Genomic DNA, 27,282 nt, shown 5'->3' with positions numbered 1-27,282 from the left:
AGCACTAAATGACAATATTTTGGTGTTGTCGGTAGTTGATAGAATAAAACAAAAAAATTTAAATAGTAAAAGTTAAATAGTAAAACCAGAGAAACTGATCATTTTGGGAGTGGTTTTTAAATTTTTCCCAGAGCTGTATATGTTTTGAGACCAGACAAACTCCATAATGCACAATGACTTTATTTTCAGAATTATGACTTAAAGAGGAACTATGCAAGTCTGGACGCTTTTCCTCTGTTTTGCTAACCCTCCACCTGGCCATGTGCATTTGTTTTTAACGAAGCCGACGAAAAATCAATCTATGGAGTGGTGGATAACGTTATATAACACATACGATGTTATGACGTGTATCCTTCACCCTTGCCCTGACGAAGGCCAGTTTGGCTGAAACGCGTAGGCACGTTTTTAATAGATTAGCCATGTATCAATAAAGGCACCAGGTTGATTTTCAGCCATGAGACGCCAGGTGGAAGGCAGAGAGCCTCCATTCTCACTCGTAAGAAGTCACAAGTCATGTAGTTCACTATCACAATTACTCCGGATTTCTTTGTATGTGTGGATTACTTAGGTTGTTACCGACATCTGGTGAAAATTTCATGTCAATTGCCCCATTCGAAATACATTTACTGAAAATTACTAAAAATGTTGACGTGTTCAATGCTTACTTTCCCTTCTGATCTTTTTTAATCCGCTGTTTGCTGTGAACAGTTTTCCTTCCAGCTTCTATGCAAATCTATCCACCACCTTAGAGAAATAAACAAGTTGTCTATTGAAACTTGAGTTAAAAATAAGCTTCCTTCTGTCAATAATAAACATTTTATCTGCGTTTTATCTGTCATTTGTGCAGTTTCAGCCACACCTCAGGTATCTCATGGTCCATTTCATCTCATCTGTGTGCATGTTTATACAACTGTGCAGCTGGCTCTCCAGCACTGAAAAACTACATTTGAAAAAAAAAACTTTTCCAAAAGTGGAAACAGGAGTGGCAGCAGCAGAATGTGAAAGAAAATTATAGTTTCCATCACAAGATATATATCCGCTCCACTGCTTCTGCAGGCTGAGCATTCCTGCTGATTACACACATCTCCCTTCAAGCAACACAGTGGTAGATGGAGGTGGGGGGGGGCAGAATTAAATTCAATATTTCTAAGAGGAGTAGAAGCTCTTGAGCTTCATGCACGTGTGTTATTATTCATCACACTGCTGCACCCACATGGATCTGACAGTCTGTCTGTATTTTATTGGACCTGAAATGTCGTCAGTGCTGATTTTATCAGTACACACAAACACAAACTCACTCACCCATGTAGACGTTCTCAGTGGAATTTCCCCGTCTGACCACCAGCTTCAACTGCAGCAGGACAAAGAGATTTGTCACTGTGTGTGCACATGTGTGTGTGTAAATAAGAAGCATAAAGCATTATTTCTTGCTACACTGACCTGCAGAAAGATGTTGCCGACTTTCTGAATCTCACTGGTGCCCACCGTCACTGTGGGTCAGAGAACACATCACAAAACAACAACTCAGTCAGACACAGGGACGTTCATCTGTCTTTGAGGTAACGGTCACATCCCAGAACAGCAGACACACACACCACTCTAGCTGGTTACTAATGTGTGTGTGTGTTGGATATGAGTGTTTGTACATGGCCTGTCAGCCTGGTCTTTGGTTCCTTTAATGTATTGCTACTTTTATTAAGGCCCAGTGGTCTCTAGGTATCTACTGTTTTTAATAAGATTATTATTATTAATATTATGTTAGAATAACTGATTTGCTTTGAGGGTGTTAGCTCGGGCTGGGAATCACCACAGGCCCTTTGATGCAATATTATCACAATACAGTATTACTGACGCTTTAAACATGTGTTGCACTCATACATTGGGATTTATGGCCTTTCATCTAATAAGATCAAGTTCTCAGTCTGTGAAGTAGACAGAAACAATTAGTGTTCCAGTGCTTAAGTTTTCATATTTTCATTTTACATGGTAAAAGGTTGATACTTGGTGTTCCCGTGCTGACACAATATTGCCACACAGAATATCCCAATACTAAGTTGTATTCATGTTTTTCCACACCCAACCTTAGCATGCTAGAAAACACCTTCAGGCTGCCAAAAATCACAAGTTCAGCAGTGACTGGCCTCAGGTCTGGTCAAACAAACTCCAAAATGCACAATGACTTTATTTTCGGAATTATGACTTAAAGAGGACACTTTTCCTCTGTTTTGCTAACCCGCCACCTGGCCATGTGCATTTGTTTTTAACGAAGCCGATGAAAAATCAATACATGGAGCGGTGGATAACGTTATATAACATATACAATGTTACAACGTATATGTTTGTGTAGTCTTATCTGTCATAAACAAAAGATTGCGGGTTACGGAGCGCGTTTGTGTCGTGGTGCACAGAGACGAGAGCTGGGACACCGGGGCGGCGACCGAGTAACTACACTGATGTTGCAAGGTTGATTTTCAGCCATGAGACGCCAGGTGAAGACAGAGAGCCTCCATTCTCACTATCACAATTACTCCGGAGGTTTTAATTAAGGTAAAAATGTAGCAGAGCCACAGGAAAATCCTGCTTAGTTCCTCTTAATTTAAATTTCTATACATTCCTCTACTCTGTTGTAATTATTACTCTTTTTCTCTACTTAATTCTTATTTTCTCTGTTGCATATTCTTTGTATGTTTTGGTTTTAACACTGTGATGTTAAATCAACATTGTGAGTGAAATAAACCTACTTGGTCATCATGACTCTTTCTTAAAAATATGTTTATTTAGGTTCATAAATTATTCACATGATCAGTTTAAATGTGTTTTGTAAAATATGGAAAACTCATACTGGTTAGACACACCCCATCTGGGTGACTGGAGGTTTTTTTTGTAGTACATCTAAAAACAGTTGGGCACAGCTCAGGCCAATAAGCTGGAGCACATTATGAACATCAGTTCAACGATTGTTTAATATGACACTAATGACTCTCCTGCCTGGCTCTATTAGCATCTCTATCACCTGTATGTCTTCACAAGCCATTAGATCCCAATGAATAAACAACACTGTCTGATAGAGACCCATCATCTAAATGAGACTCCGCAGTGCATTAGAGGACCTAACATAACATATGCTAATGAGTACATTAGACTAGAGAGACTCGTTTTCATGAGAGCAGGGAGAGCTGCAGCCCTCACAGCGTGCACAGAAATAAACTTACAGCCAACCTATAATTTCAAAAAGCTAAATCTGATGTGGTTTGTACCTCCAAACTTCCACTCCATGTCGACCAGCTGGTTGACCATCAGAGTCTGCCTCACAGCGAGTCTGGACAGCGCTGCATAGTGCTCCCCCCACTGAAAAATACCACTGAAAATGTCAGAATGACTCCTGTTGTTATAGAATGATTTCTGGATGCTATTTAAAAAGAGAGAAAGAAACCAGCTTATCTACTAAGTGATCGTCATGTTGTAAATGATGAACATCTGCGTTGGATATTTGATTTTTATCGATTCTGACAACCTGACATTAATTACCTGCTGTGAGAAGTGAGCCGCCTTGTCTTCGTTCAGTCCTGAGGAAACAAGCAGATGTAAAAAAGTAAAATGATACAGCGTCATGAGAGAACACTATCCAGGAGCCATACTTAACCCCCAGGTTTACGTAAGTATGATGTTATCAGTTGAGGAGACGGGATGACTACCTAACGTCACGAGGTCTTCTTTGATCTGCTCGGCTGTCAGGTTTTTCTTCAGGGCTCCTGAGGAGGAGACAGGGGGAATAAGTGTCACTCAGATGGAAACGTCCCTGTAGCTGCAGCTTTCTTCTCTCAACTCAAAGCTGAACTTTCACAGGTGTCAAGGTCGTGGGAAATTTCTGAATTAGCACTGTGTGTACGTTCAGATCCGTGTGACCTCACAGAGAGCTGATGTACTGTAGTCAGGTTGCACCGATGAGAAAAGAAAGAAAATGCACTTCTTGCCCAATTTTGTATGTTTATGTTTTTTTCTTTTATTCCTATTGTTGTAGGATATACTGTTAATATGTCTACTGGCTATAGCGGAGGAGTAAGTCACAGCAAACATCAGCATCAAGAGCCAATAGTGTGTACTCAAGCTTTATGTGACTGTGTAGGCTCAGAGCTTATGGTGTAGCTGCTATAAAGGTTCAATGTGGAAACAACAAGAGCTCTGATGGTCTACATTAAGAACTGCTTGCGTTTTTTATGCGGGTGGGGAAAGTCATTCACCCATGTCAGTCATGTAATGCAATAAGATTTAAATACAATATGATAATATCACAACCCAATGAGCTTAACAGGTTTGTGGATAGGGGCCCAGTCACAATGTACACAATACAATTTCAGCTTCAATATGCAGAAATCTGTATACACAAAACCCTAAAAGAATAATTACATTTCCTAAAACAATTGAACAGTCCAAACATAAATCAAATAGGCAAGAAGATACACAATCAGCATGACATCCATCCATTTGCGATACTGCTGGAAGAGATGAACACACTCACATTCACACCTATAAGCAATTTTGAGGCAAATCAAGCTAGTGTGGATGTGTCTGGACTTTGGGAGGAAGCTGCAGAACCAGGAGAGAACCCATACAGGAACTGGAAAATTGGGGCCAGCGGGCCAACCGATTATTTTTGGCCCGCTGCCCATGTAATGCTCGAATTTTTAATTTTTTAAATTTCTATAATTTTCCCACTGTGATGTATGTTGCATGTACGACTCCGACCACTAGGTCGACCACTGTCACCACTGTCACCAGTGTTGTTGTTAACGTGCTGGGAGTTTTCATAGACGAAGAGACAGGAAGTAAACACACAAGTTATTTTGACTGTGGGCCTGTCCCATTCTTCCACACTTGGCTCAGTGCGCTTGGGTACGCACACACCTTGGTGATGTTTTGCCGACGGAACGTACATTTGCATATAGTGTGCAAGCATGGATTAAGTGGCCAAGCACATTGGGGGATATTTAAAAGCAATCGGGACATACTTGACAGTGCAGCCTGTGCCATTGCGCACAGTAGCACAACTACGACACACACACACACACACACACACAGCACGGCACGGCACGGCACGGCACGGCACAGCACAGCAACAGTTTTAATAAACAGTGCTGCTGGATCACAGTCTCGTCTATTCCAAAAGTGTCTCTATGCGCAAGATTCAAATCATAAATGTGTAAGCCCAAGTCCGTAAGTAAATAATACAAACAAGAACAACGAAAAAAATAAAATAAAAACATGACATGAAAAACAGACATGATGAATATAAAATACGACATTGTGAAGTCATAATTATGAGATAGAAAGTTAATTTCATTTTATTGAAATAAATTCAATCGCATTTCCTAAACGAGGCTTGTGGCTCCCGGTGACGGCGGACATCACCATGGTGCATTGTGGGATTTATACTTGGCCAAATACCGCTCGGATGCGGTCTTACCTTAAAGGGATAGTTCACCCTAGAATGATATTTCGCTCATTATCTACTCACCCTCATGTGGACTAAGGGCTGGAAGAAGTTTGAGAGTCCTCCGTCCCTTCTCTGAGTTACAGGGGGTCTCAGCGTAGCAGTGCATGTCCATATAACGGTTGTAAAGGGACACCAGAGCTCTTCGTAAAAAAACACACACAAAAAAACATCCAAATACCTCCATGCTGCTCGTATGTAATGTCCGTCTTGTGCTGAAGCCCCAAATTGCGTAATTGTCCCGAAAAAAATTAAATAAGTCTATATTTTAAGCTTGTTTGTAGCGGAAGCTTCTCAAAGCTCCTCTTCCTGGTCCGTCCAAATCTCGCGTGATTCGCAGTAACCGCACTGACGCCGGCGCAAATCACGCGAGATTTGGACGGACCAGGAAGAGGAGCTTTGAGAAGCTTCCGCTACAAACAAGCTTAAAATATAGACTTATTTAATTTTTTTCGGGACAATTACGCAATTTGGGGCTTCAGCACAAGACGGACATTACATACGAGCAGCATGGAGGTATTTGGATGTTTTTTTGTGTGTGTTTTTTTACGAAGAGCTCTGGTGTCCCTTTACAACCGTTATATGGACATGCACTGCTACACCAAGACCCCCTGTAACTCAGAGAAGGGACGGAGGACTCTGAAACTTCTTCCAGCCCTTAGTCCACATGAGGGTGAGTAGATAATGAGCGAAATATCATTCTAGGGTGAACTATCCCTTTAAGTGAGGGTAAAGTGCAAATCAATCGCGCTGCACTTTGGTCGTTGGAGAAATGGGACACACTTGCGCACTGACACTAAGCCCATGAACGCGCACGCCAAGTGCCCAAGTGTGAAAGGCCCAATTCCAATCCGACCCCTCACGGACTCACTGACTTAGAGGCGCGTTCACGGGAAGTCCGTGAGTGTGTGAGGGCTGTTCCATTGTCAGATCATCAAGTCACTCAGTACGTTTACATGACACTTGAAAAAAACGAATTATTGCCTTAATCCGACTATAACTGGACAACTGAAGTGCATGTAAACACCTTAGTCCGACTGAAATCGGAGTTGAGAACTCCGATTAAGACACCCAGATAATGCGATTGGAATTCGATTTTCTCCGTCATGTATACACCTTAGTCGGAGTATAACTGGACAATGCATGTGCGCATGCTCCACAACAGTAGAGACGGCACTAAGTGGAGCAGAGAAGCCGCCTGAATCCCGCAAAGTAAAGAAAAAAACCCAACGTCAGCGCCGATTCGATGCATTTCACACAGCGCGACCAGCAAGAGTGTTTTATTAAAAAAAAAAAAAAAAGAGAGAGAGAGAGAGAGAGAGAGAGAGAGAGGGAGGGGAAAAAAGGAAGCCCGTATCTTATTCTCCGCGCATCCAGCCCAGACTGACGCGTCTGGTCGGGAACTGCAGTTGAGAATTTATTATTAAGCTTACTAAGTTGTTTATATTCAGTTTTTACGAGGTGACAGAAAAATCAACAGGACAGGAGGCGTATTAACCTGCTGAAACAACGGGTGATGCCGCATGAGGGGGCGGACCCCGTCAGTTATTCGATTTTCTCAGTTGCATGTATATTGAGACAAGGACAGAAGTCCGACTTGAGCCAAAATCGAATTTTGAGCATAGCTCGATTAAGCTCTGCATGTAAACGTACTGAGTGAGTCAGTGAATGAGCCCTTACTGCCCCCTTACCGTAAGTCAGCACCGATGCTGACTTTGGGTAGTAGTGGGGCGGATTAGCTGAACAATCGTTCACTTTGTGATAAAAGCATGAAATTTGGTGGATGTGTTGGTGAATATGTTTCAGACAAATCTGGATATTGGGCCACCTCAAAAGCGCCCCCTAGTGGCCGTGGCAGCCATTTGTTATGCGAATAAATGAATGATGAATAAAAACTGCCCTTTTAATAATACCAACTATATATTATAGTGTCATAATTATCAGAAAAAGTGTGTTCATTTGTCTTTGTATGATGTCTGGTTTAGGAGTTATGAAAATTGGCCTTTTCGCCATTCGTGCAGACATAAATTCAAAATGGCCACCGAAAAAACTCCCATGGGACATTAGTTGACCCGGGCAACAAGCAAAAATCTTAAGTAGACATCTTAAGGGTCCTTAAAAACCATGTTTCAAAAATGTATCCAACAACACCTCCACCAAATGTTGTGCTTCTGTCACAAAATAAACAATTCTTGTGATTTATTGAGCTAATCCGCCCCACAGGGGATGCACATTTTTGGGGTGCGCTACCCACACGTTTAGCCCCGTTGCTCCTTCCATGAATGCACGATCGTTACAAGCTGTACCTCGTTGTAAAGGTGACTAATCAGGCTTTCCAACAATATACAATATATCACCAGTTGGTATTATTAAAAGGGCAGTTTATATTCATCATTCATTTATTCGCATAACAAATGGCTGCCACGGCCACTAGGGGGCGCTTTTGAGGTGGCCCAATATCCAGATTTGTTTGAAACATATTCACCAACACATCTACCAAATTTCATGCTTTTATCACAAAGTGAACGATTGGTGTAAAATATTGAGCTAATCCGCCCCACTATAGGGGAATTACCCACAGTTCATAGCGTTGTGAAGTCAAACACATGAGATGCCGTCGGAACGCGAAAAAAAAGTAAATTAACACACGTGGACAGAGAGAGCTCCGCTGCTCTCGTTATTGTTAATGGACAGGAGCAACAACCAAAATAAAGAAAGAAAGAAAAAAGAAAAGAGTAAGTTTACTGTCAGTATTAACGTGCAGTTTGTGATTATTGATGATGATTTGATCAGATCTGATCCGGGAACATTTTGTTTTGAGTCCGTCCCCCTCACACACCTTGTGCACGTTGAAAGTACGTAAATTATCGGTCCAAGACCGGAGTCAACAACGTTTTGTTGTCAAGGTAACGTGTCGTGAGAGTGGGTAAGTGCTGTTCCATTCATGTTTACAGCATCTGGACCCTCACAGACTCTCACACTGACGTCACTTTAGTCAGTGAGGGTTCAGGGCCTGAGTCTTTAGGGGGCGGATTGGAATTGGGGGTAAGTGTGATCGAGTGTGCATATTGGGACAGGCCCTGTCTCCAGCCTACAGCTCTGAGCTCCAAAGAGCTTTAGCACTGGAAAAGGTGGCGGCAACGGCACCAGTAGCGGCAACGGTGCCGACTGGACTGTTGCCCCCGTCGTCATCATTGCCGGTAACGTTACCGTTGCCGGGAGCTTTAGAGCTTTCTCCAGAGCTCGCTGCAGCTCAGCAGGGGAGGCTGGCCGGCCGTGCAGCCCAGCACAGGGCGCTGTGTGTGGGTGAGAGGAGCAGGGACACTGGGCATTAGCTGACTGGGCAACGGCAACAAATTCACATGCTACTCTGCTTTTCTGGGGACGACACAAGTAGCAGACAATGCCCTTCTCAACCAGAGCACCAGTACCAGTAACTTTGCTTTGCTTTAACAGCAGGGCTTCAGACTAATGGCGCTTTTCCACTGGTGCGGCACGGCATGGCGCCCTAGTACCTGGTACCAGGTACCATTTTTAGTACCTCCTCGGCCCTCGTTCCAAGCGATCTGAAGCGATACTATAACGTGACGTCAGCCGACTGCCTTCTGCTGATTGGACAGAGCGTCGGTGCGAGCGCGACGTCCGACATGAGAATCAAACCCGGAAATTTCAAAAACACAGTGGCAACAGCGCCAGCTGATCTGTATCAACACTGTAGTTATTCCTTCACCTGAGTTAAATGTTGCTGTGTGTAAAACCACACTGTGGTCTGGTAAGGAGGTGCAGACGAGTGAGTTTGGAGCTGACGAGCGGATCGAAAAAAGAGAGACGGACAATGCGGCCCCGCGATCGCCCCCGTGCCGGCCCCGCCCCCGCTGAGGAGATACTAGAGAACTCAGCTGTAGTGGAAAAGCACCTTTACCGAGCCGAGCCGTGCCGTGCCGTTCCGTGCTGTGAAAGTGTAGTGGAAAAGCGCCATAACATGTTTCACTCTGAATTTTAGGAGACCAAGCAGAAAATTTAGGGGCACACACTTGTAAAGCAAGTATCCACGATACTCACACACATTGACCTGCCACCTGTAATTACAAACATCAGATTTTTTGAGTCTCCCCATGTTTCACCAGCGTTACAAAACAAAAGACAGGCAAATTCACTGGTTGCACATGTGCACAAGTAGATGAAAAATTTACTTGCACTGTCCCTATTTTTGGGGCAAAATGCCCCCATTTAGGGGCAGTCTGGAGCCCTGTTTAACAGTGAAACACAATAATCAATAGTGTTATTTAAAGCAGAAGTAAGCGGAATATTTGTGTTAATATAAGTCTATCTTCCGACAGCAATCACTTACAAACACGGGTCTGTCAGTCACTCTGCTCTGCTGTAAGCCGAGGAGAAAACTTCTTGTATACTTCCTTGTATCCTACAAGCTTTATCCAATGAGGAGAGAGAACGGCATGAAGGGCTGTGTGTGCAGCCAAGGGATGCGCGTGAATGTGGTGACGTAGGGACGAGGACCAAATTATAGATCCATGACGAGGGCGGGGACTGCTAACTCCATCGGCTGACAAGAAGTTAGCCAAAACGACCGGATCGCTTACTTCTGCTTTAAAAATTTTATTTTTGCACAATTAACCTATGTTATAGGCATATTTCATTTGAATGTTTAGTTTTGGCCCTTCACTGAGAAGAATTTGGGCACCCCTGGTCTAACATCTGTGAACCACTGCATTTATCATGCTTTCCTGAACTTCAAAAGAATAAACTTTTCATCAGGTGGATTTTGTGTGTGTGTGTGTGTGTGTGTGTGTGTGTCTCCCACCCTGCGGTACCAGGAGCACGCTCTTCATCAGGTTCCTCAGAGGACCAGCGCTCATCCCGTGCTCTCCTGCAAACTCAGTGAGCTGCTGCATGAACCTCTCCGTCTACGCACGCACGCACGCACACACGCACACACACACACACACACACACACACACACACACACACACACACACACACACACACACTCCCCAGGGTGGGAGACACACACACACACACACACACACAAATTTATGCATTCATTTGCACACATGCACAATGGGACAGGCAGTGTTTTGCCTCGGTTCAGTTATCAAGGTTAATCACAAAAATCCAAAGTCCCATTGACATAAAAATTGTCTGTGTGTGTGTGTGTGTGTGTGTGTGTGTGTGTGTGTGTGTGTGTTAACCTCTTTAGGCTCCAGGAGAAAATGGAACAGAATTTCAATCAGTCTCTGAAACTGCTGTAGAAAAAAAAAAGTTTTAAGAAATGTTCTGCTGTTTGGTTTGTTCGATCAGCCTTTCACATCAAGAGACGCAGTTTCATCAACAACTTGAACCTCTATCCAACAATGTTCATCAAATAAAGTAATAAAACAAACAACGCTTAAAACCTATGAGAGAGAGTTTTTACATACTGTATTTAAAGTATATCAGTTTCAAAAAAGTGCATTTTTAAATGATGTGCATGGGATACAGTGAAATGAAGAGTTACAACTCATTCCAAATCACAACACTAATGTGTGGAATAGTGAAAAAGAAAAAACACATCCTGAATCATTAAAGTTGAAAAGACCATGTGAGTGTTTGAGTGAGGTCATAGTCCACGAGCCTCTCTTAATAGGTGATGAAGTCTCTTTGTGTTTTAGTTGTGCAGACTTAGTGGACATTTGATCTCCTTTTTGTCTCTTTCTGTTGTTTTGACAGTGTGTGGCTCAAAAGACACCATCATGTCCAATAGAAATGTTCAGTAGCTCATCAATGCATTTAAGTATTTTTACTTTTTAGTAGGACTTGAAGTAATTTCATTTCATTTTTTATTTGTTCCATGCACTGACAATTCCAATTCACACATTACTGACAAAATGATAACAGATTTTAATTTACACATCCCACGCATGGGAACGAGCAGGATGAAGAAAAGTTATTTCCCTGCCCCTGAATCAATTCATTTTGAAATCTGAACTAGATGGTCTGCCAAATTAGGCCCAGTACTTGTACTATAACACCGACAACAAAGAAGAAAAATAAATCTCAAGCAACTCCATTATGGCCATGACTTCTCAATAAAAAATAATAAGCAGAGAACAATAGTTAGTAAAATAGTTTTGTCGTGTAGTTGAATAGTTAAGTGACCCTACACTGTGTACCACCACTACTGTAACACTGCCCCCGCCCCACCGGGTCTGCTCCCGTCACATGATCCTCACGGGCTTGTCATATCACCGGGTACGTTTACTGACGGCTCCGACCGTTCGTGTATGAAACCAGACAGATTTCCCCCAGTAGCCTAAGTTACATCTGCAGCAGGTTAAAGCCTCACAGCAGCTGAGCTCAGACAGACCAGGCTACTGTACGCGGTGTAGGGATATGTCTGTGTTGTGAGTGGCGGCTGAGTTTTACCTGCTCGTTCAGTTTGTTCAGGTTCTGGAAGTCGGTGCTGACCGAGTCCGGTAAAACGTCTTTGGTGAAATGAAGCTGCATATTTAGTTATTTATGCTTCGTCTCGCTGAGAGAGAGAAGCTGCTCTGCTCTGTTTTGGATTCTGCTTCCGGGTTCGTCGATGCGCATGCGCACCAAGCGGCAGCGCGGCGCCGCCCCCCTCACGCTCTAAATTACAGCGGAAAATCAAATGTTACCTAGTTACCGGTAGATCATTTTCATGAATGATTATTGCTGGGTGAGTCGACCACTAAATAATAATAGCCTAATAACTATAATATCAAAAATAACCATAAAGACAAAACAATTTATTGAAAATGGACCCATTAACAAGTGTATCGACAAATATTCACTCCATAGCCAAAAGCAAACTCGTCGAGGTCTCTTTAAAACTGGTTTCAAACTGGTTCCAAGCACCAACTCCGAGCTGCATGGTCCCATATTGTCCATAGCTGGTCCAGAACTCTTTTAGGCTAGTCTATGGTCCAGAGCACAGGTCCAGAACTCTTTTATATAGTCTATGATGCCAGAACCAGAACCAGAACCAGAACCGTGTCTGTCTGAAAGCAGACACGGTTCTGGTTCTGGCTCTGTTCTGGAGTCTCAGAATCTTGGTGATTTCTGATGAACCAGCCCACGTTCACACCAGTTCAAGTGGAACAAGAGTTACTCTGCATTACTCAAATGTTTTGCTTTTTTGCTGTCTCTGTAATCATTCTTCAGTTTTTTTTTTAAGTTTACATCATTTGGTCTGGTGTTGGAGTGACCCCCTCGGTCATCTCTTCCCAGAGTTCAAAGATAAGAAATAGGCCTGCTTAGACCTAAGCTGTAAGCTGTACCTAAGCCTATACAGTATAGATTCTCTAACAAAATGTGTATTTTCTACTCCATTTTATACATTCAGTTACTCATTATAATTTATTATTTATATACTGTCCATGTTTGACCTCAAGGTCTTCAGTGAAGGCCTGGAGGATGTTCCTGCTAGACAGACAAAAGAAACAGGAAACATTTGTAATCATACATTTCTATCTGCACTGCATTAAATAAAGATTATAATGCATATGCACAAAGCCTATTCATGCAGCATCAGATGTCTCAATGTTACAGCAATGAAGCAGCAGAAGCAGTTTGAGCTTGTTGCACTTTGCTTGAATTTTGCAAATCACATTGACACAATATAGTTTTTTTTGAAGCTGCAGTTATTTTGTCTTTATTTATTCAAAAACAGACATTTTTCTTTCTCAGGTTCTTATTGTCTGTTGTCCCAGTCTGTTGTAGGGGTGAAGCTGAGCACCCTGGAGGAAGTCACTGAAAACAGAGTTCGAACAAAATTCCTCAGGATCACTGACAACACCACCCATCCCCTTCATAAAACACTGGACAGTCTTAAAAGTACATTCAGTCACAGATAGGAGACTCCGCTGCTGCTCAAGAAAGCAATATTCTGCAATATAGCTTTACAACTCCTCCATTTGATTCATTCATTCACCCACCATTAGCACCCTGGACCCAGCACTTTTAACCTGTTAACCTTTTACACGCATCGTTTATTCACATATTAATTTTTGTGTTTTAAGACACTATGTGTTTTTATGTATTTTTCTTCAGTGTTTTGTGATCTGTGTTGTTGTCTGTATTGTCTTGCTGCTGCTTGTGACATTTTAAATTTCCCCTCTGCGATTAAATAAAATATTCTATTATCTATTAAAACATGAATATTCAAAGTGTAGCCTATTTTGCTTGCTGGCTTGAGAAGGAGCATTTTAAAGGTATTCAGAAAAGAAATTGAAATTTTCACACACAGTGTAGGCTACTGTAGCGCTTCTCAACTGGTGGGTCGGGACCCAAAAGTGGGTCGCGGACCCGTTCTGGATGGGTCGTGGACAGCTGGTCAAAAAAGTAAATGATATTTAATGCACATCTGATGTTGGACATGTATCTTATTTTGAAAAATAACTTATATTGAAAGGCACATGAGACACGTGAACACATGCAGTTGTAATGGTCCTCCTCAGTTTCTTATTATTTGCTTTGAATGCAAAGATATCAGTTTCTTATTAATGTGGCCTGAATGCAGTGAATCTTGTTTTGTTTTGTGGGTCTTTATTTTGTGCAATTTGATATTCACTTTTGTGAATATGCTCTGAATGCAGAGATGCATTAGAAGTCAAATATATCGTTTTGTTGGTCTCCATTTTGTGCAGTTTGATATTTTTTTATTCACTTCCGTACATGCAGTTGTCATGGTCCTCCTCAGTTTCATTCATGTGCTCTGAAATGCACTTTGCTCAATAAAGTGCAAAATGAGTTTTTAAAGGCTTTAAAAAAAAATCTTGGTTTGAATTCTATAAAAGTGGGTCGCGACTTAATGGCCATGGGAAAATGTGGATCCCAGAGTGAGACTAGTTGAGAACCCCTGGACTACGCTACAAGTTTCTACATCACTATGTTTCTTGTCCCCTGGGGAGAAGGATGTTTCTCCCTCTGATTTCCAGTGAAATCAGTGTGAAAAGACGTTGACTCATAACCAGAGAGGGAGGGAGAGGAGAGGTGAGTGGTGTTGACGAGTGGGAGGAAAGTGGGAGGTGACAAGTTCACCTGGTTAAAGCCTCGGAGCGGCGACCAATCCCCTTTCACCTCTCTCTCTCCCCTGCGGGCGGCAGAGTTCGTCCAGAGGGACACACACACACACGCAGAGAGAGAGAGAGAGAGAGAGAGAGAGAGAGAGAGAGAGAGAGAGAGAGAGAGAGAGAGAGAGAGAGAGAGAGAGAGAGAGATCTGCAGCAGCATGCTCCAACAGAGTGCAGGGCTCATGTGAAGGGGATAGACGTGATCCAGAGTAGACCCGAGCTCAAGTTCACGGCTGACTTTCCAAAGAAACTCTTTTTAAAAACACATTCCCCACAGGTTCGAGTCCGCGGCCACCAGCACGTCCTCCTGCACCGTCTCCTGCCGTGGATGAGAGCGACCAGCCCGGGTTGTTATGTAAGTTCCTCAACGCGGAGGGCGTTTTTTCCCTTCTTCTTTGCAACATTTACTATTGTAAGTAGGCACCGAGCGAATAATTAAAGTTCCACTTATCAACACGCGCCCTCTCTCTCTCTCTCTCTCTCACACACTCTCACTCACACACACACACACACACACACACACACACACACGCCTGACCGGAGTCGTGGCGCTCATTGTGTCATTGTGAAGGTGTGCGTGGCTGTGATTGTGCTTTCGGCTTGATTTCACACTCTTTGGTAGCCTACACTTTGGTGAACTTTGGTGAGAGCTTGCAGGTCGGTAGCTATAGTCGGTGGCAGACAGCCCCATGTGCACGGCGAAAACCTAGCTGCGCGTACAGATGTTGCACAGATTGCTGATAAGTCGACGTCCGTCTGCTCGTGTGTTTTGTGCGAAGCTGCTGGTGACTATCAAACCGTCTTTAAAAAAAATTATAGGCTATATAATTTCCCTGCAATAATAATGACATTTAAACTGCTGCAGTTTCTCCAACTTTTCACATCCAGTTCATCGTCAGAGCGTCGACATGAAGTTGAGCCACTTAAAAAAAAAAAAAAAACTAGACAACTTTGATCACCTGTTGCTTCGAGCCGATTTAAAGCGGTTGATCGATGTTTTACCTGTTTGCTTTATTAGGATTTGGTCCGAAAGGTGAACTGTTAGTGTTGTAAGCGGCGTGAGCTGTGATTAGTTTCACTAGTGAACAAGTGTTGAAATTGCACGACAGCTTTTTTTTTTCTTACTCATTTTTTTGTTTCCTGGTTACGCGCTCTGGTGTTTGCACGCACACGCACAGACCGGCACGGTTATTTTTTTTTTTTTTGGCACAAACGTGTTCTCAGATTGAGGAACAGTGTGGGAAGCCTGCTCTCGTGCACATACAGTGTGTGTGTGTGTGTGTGTGTGCAGTCATTACAGAGTGCAGGTAGCAGCCACGCGGTGGGAGACGATGGGGGAGGAGTCAAATCAAACACCAGGAGAGTTCACTTTGCAGGAATGTTGACATAATGCAGGTGACTGGGTGAAGGCGGCTGCCAGCTGGAGCAGGCACACTTCCCAACAACACACTGTCTCATTTAACATACCGGTAGATTTCAATGCACGTTTCACACTGTGGGTTCTTTCACAGCTTGACCTTGGGATGATTTAGTAAAATTCAGTTTACGCTGTAAAAAACCCCCAGTAATTGTAGGTCAGTTGGCCTCACATTAAACCTGCAACATTTTTTTTGGTCATATTCAAGGATGTTTGGGTGATCAGGCTGCAATTAATAATGTTTGCTTCTAGTACTGAGCTTTTAACTGGATACACAAAAGTCTCTGGTTTCTGCTGATGTGTCTCTGTTATACAGCAAATGAGCCCATCAGTGTGAAGATATCCTATTTCTAAGTAGTCTAATTGGATACCTCTGGAAGGCATGGTCGGGTCGGACCACTGATGAAACGATACAAATAGATGCATTACTACGCATGCTGCAGATAGCTGCTGAAAAAAAAAGTTTTCAAAGCAAGTCCCGTCTTCTTTCCGACGTTTCCAAAACAAATCTACACGTGCCGGCCAGACAAACGTCTTCACGACAGTGGGAAATGCAGTCTTCATTCTGGCAAAACACCACCGCTTTTGTCCACAGGGGCCGCCAAAATCAACACTAAATGAAAAGTCTGTACAGGGGCTTTAATAATTAAAATTATTAAATTATAATTTAGTGTATAAGATAAAAGGAGCCATCATAAAAGTATACATTCAGTTTAGGGCAGCCTTTCTCAAAGAGTGGTCCGTGAGCGACCCCTAGTGGTCCGCAAGGTGATACGGTAACATATCACGTTTCAAAATTGAAAGCGTTTCAAACTGCCTGCAACAGGTGTAGTGTGTTTTCAATATTTAGGATTTTTACCCCCATACTGCTGTGCAGCCTCGGTCCACACCAGATGCGGAAATGATACATAGTTTAAAGCAGAAGTAAGCGATATTTTTGTGTTAATATAAGTCTTAAATAGTTATATCTTCCGACAGCAATCACTTACATAGAGTGTTTGGATCGAAACATGGGCCTGTCAGTCACTCTGCTCTGAGCCAAGGAGAAAACTTTTCTCATATCCTACAAGTTTTATCCAATGAGGAGAGAGAACGGCATGAAGGGCTGTGTGTGCAGCCAAGGGATGCGCCTGAATGTGGTGACGTAGGGACGAATGTGGTGACGTAGGGACTCCATCGGCTGACAAGAAGTTATGGTGCGTTCAAGGCAACTCGTAACTCGTGATTTTTCGACCTGTGAAGTCGTACCAGTTCGATCTGGCGCGAGTTCACGGGTCGGAAGTTACGAGTGGCCGTTATAGTGACTTTCACAGGTAAAACAGGTCGGAAAAACACGAGTGGGTTGCCTGGAACGCTACTAAGTCGTGACTTGAAGCTGTAATTTATGGTTTCAAAAGCCTGCCTGGAACGCAGCATTAGCCAAAACGACCGGATCGCTTACTTCTGCTTTAATTTCTTAACGACAGTGTTTCACCAGCACACGCGTTTGTGTTCACTCTGGACCAATAGCGCACCAATGCCAAAGCGTCATGTTTCCATGGTTGCCTGGAAAAGACGCGTGGTACGTCACCGTTTAAATGAGTCCCGACATAAAAATTAAACTCTGAATAGTAACGCTTTAACTTTCTATTTTTTAAAAATGTTTTAACCTTAACAATGGAGACAATCATATGGCTGCACTGCCTAGCTAACTATATATAGCTAACTATGTGCGTCTTTTTAGCTCAAATTTGTTGTGGACACCAGGCAGTTGGTCCGGGTCCGGTTGCGTTCACTTAACATTCACTTAACAAACGGGCCGCACTTGAGTCCAACTGTAGCCATTTCAGTACACATCTGAATGCAACTGTTGTGTTCACACTGAACCAAATGCACCGAACTCAGGCCCACAGTTAAACTGGGCCGACCCAATCACTGCCTGTGTGAAAAACACCCTTAATTAACTAGTATGTAAAATCAGCAATATGATATTGGTAAAGCTGTAATTTTAGGTTGTACTATTTTGTGACCTGTTGAAATTGGCATATTGTTTGGGGGGCTATGTAGAGTCAGGTGGTCCGCAAGTGTTTTTTTTTTTTTATGGGTTAAGTGGTCCCTGGTCTGAAAATGTTGTCATGTAAAAGTATGTTGACTGATTTCTCGTTGATGGTGGAGATGGTTGAGGGAAGCAGTGAGTAAAATGTTCCAATCTGGTTCCCAGCTCTGATGTTCACGAGGAGTCTTTAGCTCCGGGTTGTAGTTTAGTCCTGATCGTATGTGTGGTTCTAGGACTGTACCTCACCGCTGCTCAGCAGACTCACTGCTGCTGTAGTGAGACTCAATCAATGGAGCTGAAGATCTTGGACAGCTGTCTTTGCTGTGTCCTCACAGATGGACAGACTGAGAGCTGGTCAGAGAGAACTCAGTGTCATTTACTACATGACTATTTGATCAAAGTGTCCACCAAGAGAAGATATTGAAGTATTTATTTCCACCTTTTTTTATGAACATTTTTCAACATAATTTCTAAATACTACGCCATTTAATTGTCAATTATGACAAAAAACAGGACAGTTTAGGACCCAGGGACCCAGTAGTTCTTTTCCAGCAACTTAAAGACCGGGTAAACCAAGAATAAATATGTGTTTTTAAGTTTATAATACCACAGGAAAACATATTATTAACCACTCTGTCAAATTTGGAGGACTAAAAAAGTCGTTAAGTATATAAAATTCTGCATCAAAGTTGTCAATAAATGAGCAGTTTTCTCTGCTTCAGAACGGTGGGGGCGTGTCGCGATATGGTCGTGCTGCAGGCAAAGAAACCACGCCCCATGGCAGGAGAGCTGGACTGAACGTCTCTGATACACAACCTAAACATGTTCACGTCGTCATGAAATAAAGACGGGAAAGTGACCTCAAACACACTCCACCACACACCCCAGTCCTCAGCACTGACACAGCTGATAAACCTTCAGGAAATATTTCTTACCTCAACTCTTGGTGTCTAAAACAGTCCCAGCAGCAGCAGCCATCCAGCTGCAACAGGTTATACTCCACCACCATACACTCCATTTGCATTGTGTGAAAAAAATAAATAAAGTTTTTAGCTAACGTTAGCTTAGCTTTAGCTTAGCTTTAGCTTCAAGTGTCCTGACAGGAGAAGCAGTAGCAGAGACAGTGAATCATCTCTGGACCTGGTACCACCGCCCGGCGCCCGTGACACACGGCGTCCGAGCTGAGCAGCAGCCGTGTCCCGGTGGGAGGAGACCGGGGGAAACAACACAGTGGAGCCGGGAGGCTACGGCTGCTGCCGCGGCTAAAAACTTTTTTTTTTCTTTCACACAATGCAAACGGAGGAAACAGGCAGACCGCGAGTAACGATCAAAACGGGAATAATATCGATCGGTGGATTAATAAACTGTTGGTGCTGGATGACTGCTGCTGCTGCCTGTTTTAGACACCAGAGTGAAGGTAAGAAATGGTTTGATCAGAGGCCTGTACTGCGAAGGAGGCTCAACATGGCCAGGCTTTGTGTTCATCTTCCAGCTCAACAAAACCTCAAGTCCCGGCCCGGGTTAACACGGTACTACGAAGCTGGTTATCAACTTGGTTTGTTAAGTCCGGCTCTCAGCTTTATGATCTGTGCGCGTTTACATCAAAGGGGGCGTTTGGCGTCATATGATTCAACTTCCGCACGAAATTGATCCACAACGGGCTGATTTCAGCCAAGAGGAGTGCAATTGTTTTAATGGAGAGAGTATGAGCGATATAAAAAAAAAAGCACGATCGCAGCATGAAGCAACAGTATTGCTGCAAATATGACAAGAGAGGAGGCTGCTTTTAATTTTTCTGACAGCTCTTGCGCTACTTTTAAATATGAAGCTTTATCCATTTAAACTAAATAAACTAGAGCAACATCAACTGTCATTTTAAATTGTGTTTTATATTGTTATATATTTCACTGATCGCAATTATAACGCGAGTGTGTGTTTTATTGGAAGCGAGGCTGGATAGGTTACAGTGAGGTTTTTTTTTAGGTGCTGTAGCTACAAGCAAATCTCATAAACAAAGACCTTTTTAAATGTGAAAACAGCAGAGACTTATTCAAGATTTGCATTTGGGCAACACTGAAATATAACAGGCGACACATCGGAATTAATTTATTCACGGCCACATTAAGTGAAATTATTAACTTTACCGATTATCCATCTGATTATCCGTCCTGCTGCGAGCGCACAACCTCTATCAGTGGTGACTGACTGTATATAAAAGTAAAATATAGGCTATAGTCTAATATATAATGAGCTCCTGACGCTCAGCTCAATGGGTGAGGAGAACAACTGTAGGCGGAGACAACTCTCGGCGGAGAACAGCCACAGCAGCAGCGGATCAGCTGATCTCTCCCTCCGTACAAAAAACGCTCCGTTCTGATCCAGCTCCACTGGACTTTCAAAGTAAAGGTGCCGCAAGCTGTAAATGAGTTAAATAGTGAAACAGCGGCGGTTTTATAGCCGGTTTTATGATTAAACTCTGAACATAACCTGGTCGGGACCTTCGTTTAGTTAGCTGGCTGTTTCAAGTGTTTCAGCTAGACTGAAGAGCAAGTGGGACGGAAAACCTCTGAAGTCAGTTGGCTGAATGTATTTATATGTAGAGCAGAGCAGGGGGCGGGTTTATGTAAGTACGGCCGCTTTACGTAAAGCAGCCCTCGACCTAAACCCGCCCATTCTAAACCTGCACACAGAACAGTCTCTGTGGCCTAGCTCCTCAAGGAAATGATGAATGGGAAAAATACTTTTTACATGTTTTGAGGGACACATTTAAGGCCTAATTTATATGATAAGAAGAAAATTACTGAATTCGGTTTACCCGGTCTTTAATAATTAGGGCCCGAGCGGCGACTGCAAGTCACCCAGCGAAAGCCCTATTGTTATTGCTCTGTTTATTATTAATTAGGGCCCGAGCGGCGACTGCAAGTCGCCCAGCGAAAGCCCTATTGTTATTGCTCTGTTTATTATTATTCTTTCTTTCATTATTATATTCTCCCTAAAATCGCATTTTTGGAGGCTTCACCATGCCCCAAAACGCGTCAATTTTGGCATGCACATCAGGACTGGCGAAAATTTGATATTTTAAAGTCGTTGGGAATGGGCGTGGCCAAATGGCTAAATAGCGCCCCCTAGAAAATTTCAAAACATCAGCCCCGCCTTTGTGTTTCACCTAGACGCATGAAATTTGATGGGCTTACAGAACATTGCCAAAGTCTATAATAGGTTTAATGTGTTTGGCCAGGGGCTGTTGAGGCGACTTGTTCAGTTCGCACATTCATAGCTGGACCTGCACCGCACCTGACTCCCCTGATCACACGCCAATCGATTGTTGTGGTTATCCTGCAGAGACTTTCAGACTTTAGACATTTATTGTCCCTCTAGGGAAATTCTTTTTCACATGACCATTTACATTTCGTTTCATCAGACACATACAAACACACACAGATCACAACACATTGCCACACATTTTTACACTCTGGCCAGGTTATCTTGGCCTCTTGTTAAGGGTCGCTATGACGGCCGGTATTAGGCTTCTGCCGAAGCGAGCCCTTCTGCACCTCAGTGCCCTGTATCTCCGTCCTGAGGGGAGGGGGATGAGGTAGGTGTTGAGTGGGTGTGTGATGTCCCGTTCTATTGAGATAGAGATGCGTGTGATGGACCTGTTGTGTAAATCTGATAGGTTTGGTGTGGGGAGCCCAATTATTTTGGAAGCTGTGGTGGTTATGCGTGTGAGTTTGGCTTTGTTTTTGACAGATAACATGTTATAGAAGCAGATGGAACAGTATGTGAGAATTGATTGGACCATGCTTTACAACAGCTTGAGACTTGTTGTTGCACATGCACGAATCTCAAAGTTGCAGTTGTGTATGTGCCGTTTAAGGCTGCAGATGTAGGAATGTAAGTGTGCTCTTTAAGCTGCCGCGGCTCGCTGAATGGACCACGCGGGCTACTGTACGAGAGCCCCGCATGCCTTCGCAGCTCAGTCTGTACAATGGGCAACAAAGCAGACAATGTATAAACTGAAGGGCTCGATCTGAGCTGGAAGGGGCCATAAAGTACATGACAGACAAGGAATGCAGCCCCCAGAGAGAGACCCTGAGGAGCTGACCCCCCTCCACCTCCCACCCACCCTCCCCACCCCACCCTTAACTCACACTCACGAACCCTTTGGGGAGCGAACAATCCCCTCTTGCAATGCGGTCCCTAATCTCTCACCACCAGACACAACTTTGATGTGAAGCCCCCACCACCACCACCACCACCTCCTCCTCACCCCCCCTTCCTCCTCCTGTCTCTGTGTCCCCTTTTCAGGGCCCCCTCAGCCTCTGCCCTCCATCCTTCCTCAGTTCTTAGTTCATTCTCGCTTCCCCCTCTCTTTCTGCGCAGACGGTCACATATAGTACAAGGATACAGAACCGAGATGCACACGTTTCACAGAAGTATAACTTCAAGCAGAAGCTGGAAGTTGGGGGCGGTGTGGGGTGGGATGCACACGACAGCTCTGAGCTAATGTTACCACGACAAGACGGTGGCCCAGAGAGGAAAACATGCTCAATTCAACGACACATGTGCATAAAGACAGCAAATGCAATTAAGTAAATATGCTGCGAGTTCACTGTTTCCAGGGGATGCTAAAGAGTGATGAACCTGACTGGGATGCCTAGTTGTGACTGTAGAAGTTAAAGCAACTACAAATAACTTTTAACTGGATATGCCAAAGTCTCTTGTTTCTGCTGATGTCTCTTTATGACCTACAACAGCAAATGAGGCCATTGGTGGAAAGATAAGCTGTTTCTCAGTCGTCTAACTCTATCTTTGGGAGGCAGTGGTCGGGCCGGTCCACTGGACGAAATGATTTAGCCTACAGGAGACGGCGCGCACAAGCCAGATAAGCGTCTTTACGACAATACACGCTAGAGCTTGTGGGAAATGCAGTCTTCATTCTGGCAAAACACTACCGCTTTTGTCCACAGGGGTCGCCAAAATCAACACAAAATGAAAGTTCTTTGTAAATGCTTTAAAAGCACCGAGTAATGAGTGCATTCCATCAGGGTCGCCACTTTAAAGCAGAACTATGCAAGTCGGCCGGAAATAGCTAGCTCCTTCGTTGGTTTCTCTTTTTTTTTCCCTCTCCGGAGCTCCCCACAGTTCTGGGAGGCACATGTCACTGTCGTAAAAAAAAAACTCGCCGCCACCACCTCCTCCACCCCCTACACGTGCTTGTGTTTACTGCTGAAGGTAGGTTTGCTAAGCCCTGCTAACAGGAGCTAATGCTAACACGGAGCTAACGCTAATACGGCCACACACAGACAAAGACACAAAGACACAAAGACACAGACATACACACACATGAATAAAGGTTCCAAAACGCGAAGGTGTGTGTGTGTGTGTCATGATGTATTACATTATCTTATAAAAGATCCATGGTGTGTGTGTGTCCGTGTTAGCATTAGCTCCGTGTTAGCCACAAGCCGAACTTCATCAATAGCCTACAAACATTTCATGTTTCCATGGTTTCCTCCGACTTTCTGAACTCAAACCAATCACGATTCATGACATGCATGACGTCATCTGCGTTCTTACCTCGTACTGCGGTTTTCAGCCAGTGGGGGGGGGGGGTTGGCGCATTGGCCTAGACCCCATTCATCTCATAATAGGTCACTCAACCATCACAGTGTCTCTGAGCCACAATAATTACAGCCGAAATCCTGCATAGTTCTGCTTTAAAAAAAAAGGTGATATATATTTATTCATCATTGCCTTAAAGGGGAACTATGCAAGTCTGGTCTCTTTTCTGCTGTTTTTAGAGAAAGCAACAAAGCCGGCGAGAAAGCAATCAATACAGCGGTGGATAACATTATTTATCATATACGTGTATATTTGTCTAGTCTTATCTGTCAAGATAAGATGAGAGTTTACAGGTTATGGGGCAGGCTTCTGTTGCGGTGCGCAGAGACTAGAGCAGGACACAGGGTCAGAGGCTCTGATCTGAAGAGCCTCCATTCTCCCTGTAACAAGTTAGAAGTCATTTATTTAACCATCACAAATCTTGCATAGTTCCTCTTTAATTCTGAGAACAACATGGACTTTATATTATTAGCTTGGACAGCTGGCCCCACCCACCCCCCAACACTTGTGTCCCCTGTGTTGTGACTTCATTTTTACATTTTGTTGTCTTCAGAATTCGCAGCCTGTTTGTGTCTTTGTGTGCGTTTTGTTTCAGTGTTTTGAGCTCTCGGGGCCACCATAATTAGTGATTATGTGTTTTTATTTGTTTTCCCCCCATCACTCTGGTTTAAAGTGCTGTTAAGCTTTTGTAACGGATGTGCACTCACTCCACCCATAAAAGACGTGCTAACCAACCTGCCAAGTGGTTGTCAACCTCTTGGCGAAGAGGTTAGCATCGTCGCCTCCGGTGCGGGAGGTCGTGGGATCGAACCCCACCTAGGGCAGGCCGTGAGAAACACAACGCAGAGGGCCAGATATGACATTGGCTACAGTGGTGCCGTGACCCGGATGCCCTGGGTGGAGTGAGTTCAGCAGGGGTGAGTGTAACGGATGTGCACTCACTCCACCCATAAAAGACGTGCTAACCAAACCGCCAAGTGGTTGTCAACCTCTTGGCGAAGAGGTTAGCATCGTCGCCTCAGGTGCGGGAGGTCGTGGGATCGAACCCCACCTAGGGCAGGCCGTGAGAAACACAACGCAGAGGGCCAGATATGACATCGGCTACACTTTCACGGTGTTGCAGATTCTGCATGTTGGTATCATTACAGGCCGTACTTTCAACAATACATGTGATGCACTTACTTCAGTTCAATCAGTGTCACAAGTTTACACATTTTAATGACGATGGCTGGTTTGTGTTAAAGGGATAGTTCACCCTAGAATGATATTTCGCTCATTATCTACTCACCCTCATGTTGACTAAGGGCTGGAAGAAGTTTCAGAGTCCTCCGTCCCTTCTCTGAGTTACAGGGGGTCTTAGCGTAGCAGTGCATTTCAAGGCAACGGTTGTAAAGGGACACCAGAGCTCTTCGTAAAAAAACACACACAAAAAAAACATCCAAATACCTCCATGATGCTCGTATGTAATGTCCGTCTTGTGCTGAAGCCCCAAATTGCGTAATTGTCCCGAAAAAAATTAAATAAGTCCACATTCCAAGCATGTTTGTAGCATTAGCTCTGTGTCTGTTGTCCGGTCTTCCGCTGCCAGCGCGCATGCGCAAGGTTCGCACTGAGACCGACTCGAGTCTCAGTCTGGTTGCGCATGCGCGCTGGCAGCGGAAGACCGGACAACAGACACAGAGCTAATGCTACAAACATGCTTGGAATGTGGACTTATTTAATTTTTTTCGGGACAATTACGCAATTTGGGGCTTCAGCACAAGACGGACATTACATACGAGCATCATGGAGGTATTTGGATGTTTTTTTGTGTGTGTTTTTTTACGAAGAGCTCTGGTGTCCCTTTACAACCGTTGCCTTGAAATGCACTGCTACGCTAAGACCCCCTGTAACTCAGAGAAGGGACGGAGGACTCTGAGACTTCTTCCAGCCCTTAGTCAACATGAGGGTGAGTAGATAATGAGCGAAATATCATTCTAGGGTGAACTATCCCTTTAAGCTCAGAACCAAGCAGCCAGATGTTTTTGCTGCACGACGCTCCACAAAGCACTAATGAGAACAGAATAATATTAATATCACGTGAATTTATGTAACTTGTAAGTGACACTGATTATAGATAGATAGATAGATAGATAGATAGATAGATAGATAGATAGATAGATAGAATTATTGTCATTATATAAAAACACAATGAAATTTCGTTTGTAGAATTATTGTCATTATATAAAAACACAATGAAATTTCGTTTGTAGCACCAAATCAAAAGCAGCATAAAAAGGCTTGAGTGTGGTTTTAAAAGATAATAAATAAATAATGCACAATATGCTGCACACTAATAAATAAATACACAATTAAATAGTTCACCAGGAGAAAGTAATCCGGACGTGAATGCGGTCTGATGTGAAGCAGTCAGCAGACATACGTCAGTGAGCAGGTACTTTTTTTTTTTAAGCTCTGATTTTGTTTTCTGTAGATGAAAGGTCAAAGGCCTGGGGAGCAGAAGGGGGGACGGGGGCAGATGGGGGCGGGGCGCGTCTACATCCTGTATGAAATAATGAACTCTATCACCTCTGTGTGCAGGGAGAGTCCCTTGTCGTGTCTCATGTTCAGTCACACTGTCTACAGAAGAAAGCTGATTCTTTACAAAGAGTTGGAGTGCATTTGTAAGTTAAGCCAAAGTTAATCTAAGGCTTACACAAGCTTCAGTCTTGGGTTTTGTACTGCCAGTGTTTTGTCTTTGTAGTGCAGCTAACAGGATGTGTCCCATCCTCACCATCGGCCTGAGGAAACACTGCCCCGGGAATCACATACAGGGGAATGTGAAGTCAGTGGTTCACCGTGTTAACATTTTGGAACTGTTTTTTGCACAGTGTCACTGCACAAGTGGAGGAGTTCTGACAACACACACACCAGACTAAATGTATGCACTGAGAGATGGAGCCAGATCAACACAAAGGCTGTTCAGTTGAATCAATGGAAGTGTGTGTGTGTGTGTGTGTGTGTGTGTGTGTGTGTGTGTGTGTGTGTGTGTGTGTGTGTGTCCTGTGTGTGCAGGATGCACCTGTGGTCTTATTTAAGTGGTTCTTTTGTGTGCGGCCCTCGTGGTGAAAGCCTCTGTAGGCTACATACATGAATATACACACCACATAAATATTTACAAGTAATCGTGTGGGTGTTCTCACGTTGAGGCAGGAAACCAGTTCAGTTTGAATGAAGATACCTGAAAGATTCTGTAACACTTGAGGTCCAACGTGTGTGTGTGTGTGTCAGGGCTCCAGGCTGCCCCTAAATGGGGGTGTTTTACTCATAAAATTTGAGATGGTGCAAGTTAAAGCAATACTTAAGAACTTTCAGTTTTGGTTGAGTTTGGCAGTGCCAGTGGACCAAAGCGGTAGTGTTTCTGAAGGAAGACCCCATTTCCCATGATGAGTGCTTGCGCGCAGCGTCGTGCTGAATTTATGCACGATGCTCCGGCATCCGGCAAAAATAAAAGCTCTGTGTGTTGCAGAGGGCTGCCGGATGCCGGAGCCGTAATGCTGCAGAGCAGCAACCGGTGGAAGCACACACATTCATTAGAATAAATTGCTCCCTTGGGGATAATAAAGACGTATGGGCTCCA

The 27,282-nt window shown here is 43.7% G+C and overlaps 2 protein-coding genes across 3 annotated transcripts in view; one reads left to right on the top strand and one right to left on the bottom strand.

Moving 5' to 3' along the window:
* The window catches only part of commd7 (COMM domain containing 7), a 432,536-nt gene extending 420,444 nt beyond the window's left edge, over positions 1 to 12,092 (bottom strand). Inside the window, exons 1-8 of one of the 2 annotated variants that reach the window (XM_085780883.1) lie at positions 11,915 to 12,092; positions 10,702 to 10,755; positions 10,314 to 10,416; positions 3,696 to 3,752; positions 3,529 to 3,566; positions 3,258 to 3,348; positions 1,441 to 1,490; positions 1,303 to 1,351 (exon numbers count right to left, since the gene is read on the bottom strand). In XM_085780883.1, the coding sequence (XP_085637009.1) occupies positions 1,303 to 1,351; positions 1,441 to 1,490; positions 3,258 to 3,348; positions 3,529 to 3,566; positions 3,696 to 3,752; positions 10,314 to 10,416; positions 10,702 to 10,755; positions 11,915 to 11,995 (523 nt within the window). In that variant the 5' untranslated portion in view covers positions 11,996 to 12,092. The remainder of the gene's footprint in view (positions 1 to 1,302; positions 1,352 to 1,440; positions 1,491 to 3,257; positions 3,349 to 3,528; positions 3,567 to 3,695; positions 3,753 to 10,313; positions 10,417 to 10,701; positions 10,756 to 11,914) is intronic. The other variant, XM_085780884.1, reaches the window with a different exon arrangement.
* A 2,629-nt stretch (positions 12,093 to 14,721) lies between these two features.
* dnmt3bb.1 (DNA (cytosine-5-)-methyltransferase 3 beta, duplicate b.1) overlaps positions 14,722 to 27,282 on the top strand; it is a 92,748-nt gene continuing 80,187 nt past the window's right edge. Inside the window, exon 1 of the mRNA XM_085783079.1 lies at positions 14,722 to 14,941. Coding sequence (XP_085639205.1) covers positions 14,940 to 14,941 — 2 coding nt within the window. The 5' untranslated portion in view covers positions 14,722 to 14,939. The remainder of the gene's footprint in view (positions 14,942 to 27,282) is intronic.

The sequence above is a fragment of the Trachurus japonicus genome, chromosome 7, assembly GCF_045865225.1.
Source record: "Trachurus japonicus isolate A0001 chromosome 7, Traja_1.0".
In the NCBI taxonomy this organism is placed as follows: Eukaryota; Metazoa; Chordata; class Actinopteri; order Carangiformes; family Carangidae; genus Trachurus; species Trachurus japonicus.
Note: the sequence above shows the minus strand (reverse complement) of the source record. Positions and strands in the feature narration are given on the sequence as shown.